At 44.9% G+C, this 13690-nt stretch overlaps 1 protein-coding gene across 1 annotated transcript in view; it reads left to right on the top strand.

Moving 5' to 3' along the window:
- The window catches only part of LOC116943508 (neurobeachin-like), a 529072-nt gene that overhangs the window by 458269 nt on the left and 57113 nt on the right, over positions 1-13690 (top strand). Inside the window, exons 34-35 of the mRNA XM_076067757.1 lie at positions 1137-1198; positions 12482-12546. Of these exons, the coding sequence (XP_075923872.1) occupies positions 1137-1198; positions 12482-12546 (127 nt within the window). The remainder of the gene's footprint in view (positions 1-1136; positions 1199-12481; positions 12547-13690) is intronic.

The raw sequence follows: 13690 nt of genomic DNA, 5'->3' as shown, positions 1-13690 counted from the left end.
GTATGCGTACGAGTCACTGTTACACCTCCTTTCGGTCCAGACATGTAATGTTTTATTACATTATGTATCTAACTGTAAAGTTAAGCGAAAATGTTTGCGTATGAATACTCTTTAGCTGACGAGCCTTCAAATAAACAACTTGTCATTGGATTTTTTTTTTGGTCCCCGAAGCTGTTGAGATCAGCAGCAGTGTGCATTAATTGTTTAATGCAACGTGAACAGCACGATGTAAACCACACTGGAGTATGATGACGATGATGATATCATTTAGTCGCAATGCAATACCTTGTGGACTCTCAACAGCTGCACAGGCTGTGCTTTTTTTCACATCAATAATGCAGCTTCTTTGCAAGAGAGAAAAAAATCAATACGTGAGTGCTTTCTAATGGGACAGAATATTGGATTGTGGGTGCGCGTGTGGAAGCCGATAGCTGATACGGATGCTTTGAAAGGAGCCTGGCTCGCCCTGATGTCTGTCTCCTGCCGCCCGTGCCTTTTGTCGCCAGTGGCCTTGTATAGACCACTGATTCATGAGGGTTGGCTACTGTAGGTCATTTTGATGTCGAGAGATAGCGTGTGCGCGTACTGTATATGTGTACCCTTTGTCAGTGTCACGTGTCCATTGGATAAACTGGTCCCTACCATTGGAATGGGGAATTTTCACCACTGACTCAAGGCCGCAAACGTATATGAGCACATCCCCCAATGCCCTGATTGAGCTGGTAGATCTATGAGTTTTGACTTTCAAACATCGACTTCCTTGTTGTAACAGTTGTTTTCGTATGCTTATATTCTGATGCTTTTCAATTTAATTTGACGTAACTTGTCTTTTTTTATAGGCTTAACGCTACATTGGCGCGACTTGTTGCGTGTGCAATTTCAAACGTTTTGCTATCTATGTACACATCAAGAACATACATTACATGTTAGGGAAATCACTACTCGTAATTCTGACCCTGGCAGTGACTGACCCTTCCCTCTGTGCCACAGTGCAGCATCACCAAGGTCCGTGTGATGCCTGGCTTCATCTGGCTTCGGCTAATAAAGCAATGGTGTCATATATGTGCACTTGGTAGTTGGTGTTGGTGTTTATGCTGCCCCTGACACGTGTGTGTGTGTGTTTTGATTCGCTCCAGGTCTGGTGTGCATGAAGTCCAGCACGTCGGTGGTAGAGCTGGTGATGCTGCTTTGCTCACAGGTATACACACACGTGCACGTGCACATACGCACACACAAAGATCCCCCGTATCGCCTTAACAGACTGTTGACGAGCACCTATGAAGGCCAGAATGGCACACGAGTGTTTGGGTGGCCAGCACCACACCCGGCTGCCTTTGTCTCCCTAGTGGCAAATGTTTACACACCACGCCAGGTACTCATTTGAGGCTGAGTCGACCTAGGGGAGGCCCAGGACTGGTTCAGATAATCGTCACTGGTATTGGCCGCGAGCGGGAATCGAACTCGGGTCGCCGGGTTCATAGCACAGCACGCTCACCGCTACACTCCCGCACACACGTGCACATATGCACATTATGACATACAGTGAGGGAAAACAGTATTTGATCACCTGCTGATTTTGTACGTTTGCCCACTGACAAAGAAATGATCAGTCTATAATTTTAATGGTAGGTTTATTTGAACAGTGAGAGACAGAATAACAACAAAACAATCCAGAAAAACGCATGTCAAAAATGTTATAAATTGATTTGCATTTTAATGAGGGAAATAAGTACTTGACCCCTCTGCAAAACATGACTTAGTACTTGGTGGCAAAACCCTTGTTGGCAATCACAGAGGTCAGACGTTTCTTGTAGTTGGCCACCAGGTTTGCACACATCTCAGGAGGGATTTTGTCCCACTCCTCTTTGCAGATCTTCTCCAAGTCATTAAGGTTTCGAGGCTGACGTTTGGCAACTCGAACCTTCAGCTCCCTCCACAGATTTTCTATGGGATTAAGGTCTGGAGACTGGCTAGGCCACTCCAGGACCTTAATGTGCTTCTTCTTGAGCCACTCCTTTGTTGCCTTGGCCATGTGTTTTGGGTCATTGTCATGCTGGAATACCCATCTACGACCCATTTTCAATGCCCTGGCTGAGGGAAGGAGGTTCTCACCCAAGATTTGACGGTACATGGCCCCGTCCATCGTCCCTTTGATGCGGTGAAGTTGTCCTGATCCCCTGCTGATTTTGTACGTTTGCCGACTGACAAAGAAATGATCAGTCTATAATTTTAATGGTAGGTTCATTTGAACAGTGAGAGACAGAATAACAACAACAAAAATCCAGAAAAACGCATGTCAAAAATGTTATAAATTGATTTGCATTTTAATGAGGGAAATAAGTATTTGACCCCCTCTCAATCAGAAAGATTTCTGGCTCCCAGGTGTCTTTTATACAGGTAACGAGCTGAGATTAGGAGCACACTCTTAAAGGGAGTGCTCCTAATCTCAGCTTGTTACCTGTATAAAAGACACCTGTCCACAGAAGCAATCAATCAATCAGATTCCAAACTCTCCACCATGGCCAAGACCAAAGAGTTCTCCAAGGATGTCAGGGACAAGATTGTAGACCTACACAAGGCTGGAATAGGCTACAAGCTACAAGACCATTGCCAAGCAGCTTGGTGAGAAGGTGACAACAGTTGGTGCGATTATTCGCAAATGGAAGAAACACAAAAGAACTGTCAATCTCCCTCGGCCTGGGGCTCCATGCAAGATTGTACCTCGTGGAGTTGCAATGATCATGAAAACGGTGAGGAATCAGCCCAGAACTACACGGGAGGATCTTGTCAATGATCTCAAGGCAGCTGGGACCATAGTCACCAAGAAAACAATTGGTAACATACTATGCCGTGAAGGACTGAAATCCTGCAGTGCCCGTAAGGTCCCCCTGCTCAAGAAAGCACATATACATGCTTGTCTGAAGTTTGCCAATGAACATCTGAATGATTCAAAGGACAACTGGGTGAAAGTGTTGTGGTCAGATGAGACCAAAATGGAGCTCTTTGGCATAAACTCAACTCGCCGTGTTTTTGAGGAGGAGGAATGCTGCCTATGACCCCAAGAACACCATCCCCACCGTCAAACATGGAGGTGGAAACATTATTCTTTGGGGGTGTTTTTCTGCTTAGGGGACAGGACAACTTCACCGCATCAAAGGGACGATGGACGGGGCCATGTATCGTCAAATCTTGGGTGAGAACCTCATTCCCTCAGCCAGGGCATTGAAAATGGGTCGTGGATGGGTATTCCAGCATGACAATGACCCAAAACACATGGCCAAGGCAACAAAGGAGTGGCTCAAGAAGAAGCACATTAAGGTCCTGGAGTGGCCTAGCCAGTCTCCAGACCTTAATCCCATAGAAAATCTGTAGAGGGAGCTGAAGGTTCGAGTTGCCAAACGTCAGCCTCGAAACCTTAATGACTTGGAGAAGATCGGCAAAGAGGAGTGGGACAAAATCCTTCCTGAGATGTGTGCAAACCTGGTGGCCAACTACAAGAAACGTCTGACCTCTGTGATTGCCAACAAGGGTTTTGCCACCAAGTACTAAGTCATGTTTTGCAGAGGGGTCAAGTACTTATTTCCCTCATTAAAATGCAAATCAATTTATAACATTTTTGACATGCGTTTTTCTGGATTGTTTTGTTGTTATTCTGTCTCTCACTGTTCAAATAAACCTACCATTAAAATTATAGACTGATCATTTCTTTGTCAGTGTGCAAACGTACAAAATCAGCAGGTGATCAAATACTTTTTTCCCTCACTGTACGTAAACTATCTGGGGTAAAGGGAAAGGTTTTATTTTTTCATTTTTTTGTGACTTGCTTATCTTTACTATGCTTTGCACTCCTATCGTTTTTTGTTTTGTTTGCTGTTGTAATTTGCTGACCCACCCCTACTGGACATCGGTGAAAAATAGCTTCATAGCTCATCGGATTCCTTCAGCCTAAATCAAGATTCTGATTCTGGAGGTGCAGCCCTGTCGTCGTTCCATGTTCACACCACTGATCAGAGAAAGGCCTCCACTGGATCATTCAGAGAGTCCCTCTAGAAGGTATTTGGCCTGAGTTGTCCATGCCGGCCAGATGTCTTGGAAGAGGTGGGAGAACCCACATGTCACTCCACTGCACGCGACCAGCCAATTGAGCGACTGTGGTGAAACCCATTTATACTGCTGGGTTGGCAAATTGCAGGGGGATTAAATAAACATGACCCATTTTTTCAACTATCGCACCAGGAGATTGAACCGGTGACCCCTGCATTCCAAGTTCAGCGTGCTTACCCGTACGCCATGGCAGCATCCGTACAATATACGTGTGTGTTCGCACTGAAATAAAATGATCCCCTATTTATCCGTATAGACCACAGAGGCAAGTGCCATTGGTGAACCTATTAAAGCCAGAACCACCCAGCTGCCCTTGTCTCCCCAGTGCTGATGCTGACCAATCGCATCAGGTGTTCGTTTAAGGCTCAGTTCACATTGAGGAGGTTAAGGGCAGGGCTTATATTTCACTCTGCAGTGATGTACATCACCGGGGTTTGAACCCAGGTCCATGTGATGGTAGTAGCACAGTGCAGTGACCGCTACCCAGGGCTTAATTTTAACCGGGTTCGCCTGCGTTGGCAAATGGGAAAATATTTCCGCGGCCGGCACGCCACATCCACTTTCATCATGATCATCACCACAGCCATGATCACTCCACTGCTGGATGAAGGCGTATCCTGCAGTGTAGTAATCTGCCTCGGGGTAACTGTTGCTACCGGTCAGTTGTCTGCTCCAGCCTGCCCGTGGCCTGGACAATATTCAGTGAGAAATTGAGCCCTCCATCTGCCACACTACTCCCTTCCGTTCCTTTCTACCCAGTGCAAAGACTAAGATCCCCATATAGCTTTAACAGACTTTTGGAGCAAGTGCTGTTAGCAAGCACTTACGAAGGCCCCAACAGTCTGTTAAAGGCTCTACGGGGGATCTTTGAATTGTCTTCCCAGTGCGCACGCAAAGACACACACACGCTGACAAATATTTGCCATGTTTTCCTTTACGGACCCACTACACAGATACCCGCCTAAACTAGACATTTGTGAAAAGGAGCTTCATAACTCATCGAATTTCTCCCGGATAAATAAAAATTCTGACTCTGACAACACAGTTTAACAGAACTTCCATCAGCATAGTTATCCCCCACATCATTCACATCTCTGCAATAGGCAGATGTGAGGAATGGAGGACACAAACGTTTGGGAGGTCACAGTCGCCAATCTCTTTATGGCGCTGTTATCAATCACATCCCGATAGCTCCTCCTTGAGCGAGCTACCCAAGGTAAGTTAATTGTATTTTTAAGCTCTCTTTAGCTGCTATACTTTATTTTACATTACAAACCAGGGTAGTCCCAAATTGGATAAGTGTTGCGCAATTACACCATCCCAAAGTTTAGGGAAATGCTTCGAAAACCGTTTTATATTTCTTGAGGTCCAGCTGTTGCTTCAATCAATTGACTTCCACCTGCACCAAAATAAAACGACTATACCTAATTGACAATTGATTGAATTTTGGTGCAGTGATGGAAGCTCCGCACCCCCGATTGGCACGGGTTTGGTTACGTGACGGTGCAAAAGAAGTTCAGCATCGTACGTATTTACAGCTCGAGTTGCATCCTGTATGGTAATAATCTCGAGGTCATAACAGAACACGCATCGATTCACATCATCGCCTTTGGACGACTCCAGCCACGATGATTTGATTGAGAGCTGCTCGAGGATTAACGCACCAGGGCAATTGACCTGTGGACACCCCTCGCCCCATAACTGGGAGGATTCTCGCGGCACGAGGTCCCTCATCTCGGTTCTGCCTGGCGCCAGTTTCGAGAGGGAGGCATTTCCTCCTCCGCGCGGAGTCCCCGGGTAGCGCGTTGCTGATGGATGCCCAAGGTCGTGACTTTAGAGAGTGTGCATCAACGGCAGTCTGCGATTCGGTTACGGGTGTAACTGTGGAGCAGCGCCTCCCTCCCAGATCCCGTTACGCTGAGCCCTGATCAAAGCCACAGCGAGCGGCAGGAAAGAGGCCTCTAATCGGAGCCAGACGGCAACTTTGACGCCCTCCTACTATCCCGCCAGCCCTCCTCGCACGTGCGCCTTGAGCGGCGGTCGCGAGCTGGCCAAGCTTACTCCAAAAGAAGCAATTTCAGCAACTGAATGATGCACGTATTAGTCATAAGTGTAAGACTTATTTAAGGCATATATAGCATGCTTTAAAAAATTCATTTCTTTAGTTTTTGGTAACAGGCGACTGCGTTTACTACGCACTTTTCATTTAACATGGCTCCATGTGCGTTTTTCCACGACCTAATTTCGAGCGCCGTGAGCAAAGCCATGCACAATAGTTTATTCGAGCCCACGTTGTTGGGTTGAGGAGGAGCGGTGGCGCCGCAGTTTGCACACTGCGTTATTTGAACTCTTGCGACGCGGGTTCGATTCCCGGCCACCGCTCACGTCGCTCGTATCTTAATCGACCCTTGGCCACCCCCCGCCCTGCCCACACGACCAGCATGGTGAAGTATGGCCAAACAAATCCATGACTCGCACGTTGTGGGGAGGCTTTGCTCCAGCGGTGAATGGACATATGTGTGCACCTGTTTTATTTATTAAGTTACAAACTTACGTGTTGTGTTGAATCATGAACGTTTCATAACGGTGATCATAGTTGTTGTTGGGTTTGGTTGAGTGGTCGGTTTACGCCAAAATTCTCGTCGTTGACACTTCACCACCTGACCAAGATTGTTACGTTCACAGAGATGTTCTTTACGCGAGGCCAAATGTATTGGACAATAATTGTGGCCCAAACCTACGGCGTGGCCTCACCCAAAATGAACATGTATTGTATTGGCAAAAAAAAATACCCGTTTTAAATTTTGCACTCAAACATGACTAAACACTCATTCCACAATAATACATTATTTCATCACGACGGTTTATTTGTACTCAAATGAACGATTATACGTGACTAAGTTAAACATTACCAATCACATTCTTCGGTGCAGTGCGTTATCGTGGAATTTCCTCGAAGCAAATAGCATGCTCGTATTGGCACTGCACGCGTTCAAGGGTTTTCATCTCACCACCGTCTCTGGCCAGTGGGTGCTGCGGTTAGAGTGCTTGACTCACAAGTTAATATCCTGGCCAGAGATCAGTACAGCCAATTGTTAATTTTTTTTAATGAGCACCACTTTGTGTAAGGTCAACATTGATTGCATTGCGAAGACGCTGGCTCTGCAATTTAAATATGAAATGTGCTGCCAGTGAAGATTAGCACTGCCCTGTTCGCTCATTTGAACTGAACGAGCCTACATGTTTTACTTCCTGTGAGGCATTGATATCTTTGTCTGCTGTAAAGTGGGCATTAATGGCTGTGACAATCGTCTACATAAGCTATTGCGTCCTGATATATCGGTCCTTATTTTCGATTTTAATGTCAACGCACATTTTTTTTTTTGCTGGGGCAGGAAGGTCTTATGATAAATAAGTAGGTTCCTCTAATGGCCAGACTGCTCAAAATCAGCAATGGGTGTACAGATTGAGACATTAATATAAATTATTTTACAGTCACATTACAGAATGTCATTGCGAGGTTGATCAATTAATGTGCTGAATTCGGATAAAGCAATCAAGTTGGCTAAGTCTGCTGATAAGAGATACATTTGTCAACTTAATAAACTATGCAGAGCTCATTGTAAAATATGGTTTTAAGCAACCACAACACAACTTATTCATACTTGTTTGAGAGATAAATATTCATATGAAGTGGATTCCTGATAACTATTATAATATTCTACTTGAATTATATTTGGGAAACTGAAAATATGATTATTTGTTTTACATCTAAATATTAAATATTGCTAGTTATTAGACCAGAAAGGATACAACATTTAAGACGCATTGCTTTGTTGGTGCAAATTCACGAAGCAGAAGGACTAAAATATTCACCCGGGGCCTTAAACAACAAAATGAGAAGTCAGAAGGAAAAAAAGTTAAAAGAGTTAACCACTGTTGTTATTAATTCCACTCACGTTAATAAAGTTAACCCATACTCTACCCAATATAAAAACATTTATCAGGTGAAGTTTGAGTTGCTGACAAGGATGGCCCTATCTTTCAGCTGAGCAGCCGTCTCCAGTATGGGAGACATGATGCCCCCACAAAGGCCCATCAGGGTGCCACACCCAGTTTTGAATCTCTCTGCATCAGCTTTAATAGAATCATGCTCTCTCCACGACCATCATTTGGATGGTGCTCATCCATTACAGCTCTAGAAACAGCATCTTTTATAACCATCATGCTGTCACGATATCTCAAGCATTACTATACAAGTCAACGTTTCTCCGTATTTAAACTAAGATTGCCAGTGGTGATCATTCCACATTCCTATGGCAGAGGCCAGTATATTCACAGAATGACCGCTGCTGACTTCTCACAACGTGCTTATTTTATGAGACCCTCTCGGAGCGGTGTGCTGAGTTAATGCCGGACCGGGTTTCAAGCTTACAACCTCTAAAATGCATTACAATCACAACACAATTTGGTCAGATATGTGCATCACATATGAACCTAATTTGGTGTTTAAAAACTGGTAAAGCCAAACCAAACATCTTTTCAAAATTAGAGTATAAAGAGAGCCCTTTTAGGAATGTTTTTCCTCTCAAATAAAATTGCATAGACTGGAATTTTTTCTAAGCTGTTATGTTTCCTGCAATTTTTGAGGAATTGTGTAAGGGCATGTGATGGAAAACACCATACATTCCCTCATTCTCAAGCAGGGCATGGCAACTCAGATATTAACTCGTGGTGCCTTCTACCAAAAGCAATATAACTTGTGCCTTTGACTTTAAGGCATCTTTCGAATGCATGACGTGCAAGAATTCAGGCCCACCAGTGGCGAAGCAGTCAATCACAGTCGCGGTTATTTTCACGGTGAATTGAATAAACCAGCAGAACACTGGTTCATGTAATTTCACAGGGACTGGCTAAATGTTTGCGAAAAAGAATCGCGGTCTACTCTTGCAATGCAATTACACCTCCCTTGTTTACGGCAATGAAACAACGTGCGTGCACTTGGACTCTGTAATGCTCAAAAGATGTTGTACTCACAGTTCTCATGTGGAGCCATCCATCCCTCGCCACTTGCCCCCCCCCCCCCCTTCTTGAGAAACGTCCCAACTCTTGTCCGGGTTGTCCTCTCACCGAAAAGCTGGTCCCGTCTCGTAACAGCAAGTAGGGTCCGCCGCACCCCCCGATTTTAAATGTGCGCAATCATGCGTCTCGTTTTCATTAAATAATGCACATCCCCAAAACCCGCACAACGAAAGTGGAAGATCTCATTGTGGGCTTGGACTTTGCCGATTGATAAATGGACTCATGAGCTGAAGGACAAGTGGGTGATGGAAGTTAGCAACGGGTACTTGTGCGGGCTACGCAAGTCACCGGCAGGACGAGCGTGCACGAGCCTGCGTACGAGCGTGGCCTCTGCCACTCGGGGCTGTGGAGGGGTAATGATACCATCTGAGACGGGGCTGTCTCTGGGCGAGAGGTTGCACTCTGCTCCCTCCTGAGGGCTCTTATCTGCGCGAGAACATCCCGTATCGATCATTGGAGGGGAAATGGAATGGCTCGCTTCTCCCGCTCACATTTCAGCAAAGGGGAGGAATGGAGGGGGGTGGGGGGGGAATCTAAAAGAGCAGAGAGACGAAACATAAAGTAATGTGCAGCGAGGATTATTCAATTATCCAAAGTGCCACCATACGTTTGTGCGCGCTAATATTTGATTGTTAATTTGGTTCGGTTTCATTTCCACACTTTAGCTACGCAGTCTGTGCTGCCAATGATAGTGTATCAGTCATGTTTAATGGTACTTTAGTTATTTTTTTCAAAAGCTGCTACTGTATTTGTATTTTATATTCTGAATTTTTGTGGGTACATTTAATCTGTCAGGTCAAGGTACTTATTCTTTTACAAGTAATGTTTTGAATGAGGGGTGTACACATGTAACCCTTCATTGATCAAATAATAATTTCCTTAAGGCGTCACTGAGAAGCAATCAAAGGAGCATAAACTCTTCGTAAACAGATTGTTTTGAAGAAAACTTTATTAATTATATGTTGTTCAATCGCACCCTTAAGCATAGTTAATGGTTACTCTTTGGGTCTTTCGGTAAAGTCACGTCGATATAAAAATGTTTTTAATGTTAATGGTTGTTTGTATTTTGTTGCAATAATACTGCAGTGTCTATAGGGACAATGACAGTTGGTGGATGCCACTAAGCTAGGGCCTGCTAGATTTCTGTATTATTTAGTTGGTCCTCAAGAAAACCTTCTACGGTTTAAGTGATGGTGTGCTCAGAGGACATGGGTCGAGGTTAGGAACAACCAATAGGGAATGGAGCAGTCGAGGTGGGAGTAAGAGCCGGAGGTGAATCCAGTCACTCAAGATGGGTGACACTGAAGTGAGCTGTCAACATTAACCATGCGACAGGGTGATCCGTTTATAGACACCCCACTGCAACAATATGGATACATTATAGAGAGAACAACGTTTTAATTCGAACCCTCTACACGCCTCACACCAACATCAATACTGTATACTCAATCATCCTTTAACAAACATTTTTCTGATATTCTGGTACCTATTTTCCAACATCGCCGGTCGGATTTGCCGACATACAATGATACATTAGCTGAGGTCATTAATATCTAAGGAAGAAGGTGATTAGAAATCAGTGGGGTGTTTGTACGTGACTCTCTCTATACTTTGTACGTGTCATTGTGTTTCCCAACTATATATGGGATATTTTTGCCAGTATCCAAAATGATGAAAAACAAGAATAGGTTTTACCCTTTCTGGCAAAAAACAGGTATTAAGATTTTGATTTAAAGCTTTCGTGACTGCAGTAATTCATATTCTTAGCTCTTTCGGTAAAGTCACGTTGAAGGGAAACAATGAAATTTATTTTTATTGTTTTATATATATTATTATTTTATTGTTTCCCTTGAACGTGACTTTACCGAAAGAGCTAAGAATAGGTGTTAAGATGTTCAAACACCAAATAGACACCGTTTTCAAGGCATCAAATCTGTGTTAACCATACATGCTTGTGGCAAAACAAGGAAATAATAGTATCAGAGCGTGTTTGTTTGCATGTTTTGCCACAAGTACGTGTGGCTAATGCCGGTTTGATGCCTTGAAAAAGGTGTCTATTTGGTGTTTGAACATCTTAACACCTGTTTTATTGCCAGAAAGGGTAAAACCTATTCTTATTTTTTAATCATTGTGCCCCAACTTGTTTATATGTTGCTTGCAAGCACTCCAATATAATGCTTTCCTCACGCGCACCGGCTGTTGTATAAGGGCCCGCGCAGGATAGATGGCCAAAAAGAGAGAGAGAGAGAGATGGGAGGTTTTTTTTTGTTTGATCAACGAGAGAAGTGGCGAGAGATTTAGGCCGTTTCCTACTTAGCAGGGAAACGTGAGCGTAGCGTTGCGCTGGCTGCCACATGGGCAGTGATGGCCACCAGCCTCAGGCCTTGTTGATGCGGGGTCCCTTGGGGGAGCCCCTTGTAATTGTGCACTGCTCTTTCTCACCACATTTGACCACTCCACAAAACTAGCAGCTGCCCAAGAAAAGGCTTTTTTTTTAGCACAGGGCATATGGCAACTTCCACTTACTCAGTCTCAGATGAATTAGATAGACTACATTTTATTGTAGTTGATCTAATTTAATGTACAGCAGTCAAGGTCCGAGTTCATTGTCAGTCTTAAAGATGTTTACGATTGGATTTATTTTCGATTGATAAATTGTACGGTCCCTCAGAAAGAAAAGAGACTCAGTGTGCGTCTGCTGGAGGAATGCATAAAATGACTTTTGCACGTCAAATAGACATTCGGTGACTGTAACTGTTCATTGGTGAGATAGATCCAAGTTGAAATTCCAAAGTAATTTGGGCCAAGCATGCTAGGAAATCATATTGACATACAGAAAGAGGAATACGCCGATTAGATACATACAAGTTATTATCTTCAGTTTAACACGTAGGCTTTCACGACCTATATTATCCATAAGAGAGTTTTTTTTGGGCTAGATCGCGTAAATATAAATGTGTCGTTAGACCCGCCGTCACCTGACACAGCCAATTGGTAAGGTTTGTCATGTAAACAAAACACGGCAATGCATTACTAACACAGCACACCGGTGTGTTGGAGAGTAAACCCACAAAATGTCCAATTGGAGTACGACGTTTCAAACTGGTACGCAATAATGCACCTTGCGCTAAATGGCGTGCCGCCGCTCCTCCCTGAGTAATAATAATTACGTGTCATGCCAAGTTGAATTTGCATTAAGACTGGAGACAATGGTAGAGTCACAAAATGTCAGCGTCAGTCATCAACGTCTGTCGATGGTCGTCATCAAGTCTTGACTTTTCCATTGCCTGTGCAGGAATGGCAGAACTCCATCCAGAAAAATGCCGGCCTGGCGTTTATCGAGCTCATCAACGAGGGGCGGTGAGTGCAGCTTTTTGCCATCGTGCACTCGTACATGCCCCATGCTTTCATAACAATTTACAATGCACATTGAATCCACATTTTGCTTGCTGAAGCTAGCAGCGATATCCTTCAGCTAAACTCATATTGTTGATAGCTCTCATTCTATTTCAGTCAAGCTTTGTTGCTGGTTACCCCTTCCTGTGTTTTAGCCATTCAATTAAGAAAACAAGTAACGTTATATACTTTCCATTTTTAGTCTATTTATAACATACCTCTGAATAAGGAATTTTAATGAAAATATATTATAATGTACTTATTATATTCACTCTGACCCCCCCTCCCCCCCCTCCCCCCCCCCCACAATATTATTACGCTGACATTGTATGACGTTGTTTCCGTGAAGTCAAATCTTACACTTCGTCACATGCACGTGTGTGTCGCACGTGCTGGTGTTCCTGTGCAGAGTGTTGCTCCGTACGATACCTCATTCTCAGTACCACGGTTTGCTGCGTGCACTATGCTGCTGCAGATTGCCGAGTAAAGCCGCCTGCGATGTGCTTCTTGCACCGCGTGCCGTTGTGTGCAGAGCGTTATTGTACTGCCGAACACAATGTGCTGCGATCCAAGTGACGGCACGTTTCAAATGCCCGTCGTGCCCGCAACTGGCAAATTGCGTGTGAACCTCCCCCCCCCCCGCCGTCCCCCAAGGTGACGTCGCCTTAACCGCGTGCGTTGCTGTCACCACGTAAATATCGGCACTGGAAAGACAAACACTCACTGGGCATGGTGCTGCGCTAGCCGTCCCCTTGGTGTGGCACGTGGCCGCGCGGTAGCGCGCTCTCCTCGCCGCTTGCTATTGCAGGTCTTCGCGGTTCGCTCTCAGCGGCGGCCGCCCTGATTAATGCCGCCGGTGCAATGACCATGAAATGCCCGTCACATGTATCCTCGGCACGGCCCAAATTAGTTACCATTTGAATTAAATGCTCACAAGTTACGACACCCTCCAGTCCCGTCTGCGAAACAGCGCAATCGCGCTCGATAGCCCCGCGCCATGGGAATGGCGCCAGTACCGATCGTAGGAGCTGTCGCGTTGCGAGCGAGGCTAAATGGAGCATCTGCGCGCCTCTGCGGCACGCCATGTGTGTGTACCGTGTGTGTCCCG

The sequence above is a fragment of the Petromyzon marinus genome, chromosome 18 (genome assembly GCF_048934315.1).
Source record: "Petromyzon marinus isolate PM22_M1 ecotype Great Lakes invasive population chromosome 18, UKy_Petmar_22M1.pri1.0, whole genome shotgun sequence".
NCBI classification, from domain to species: Eukaryota; Metazoa; Chordata; class Hyperoartia; order Petromyzontiformes; family Petromyzontidae; genus Petromyzon; species Petromyzon marinus.
The sequence above is the reverse complement of the archived record's forward strand: the minus strand, read 5'-3'. Positions and strand labels throughout refer to the sequence as shown.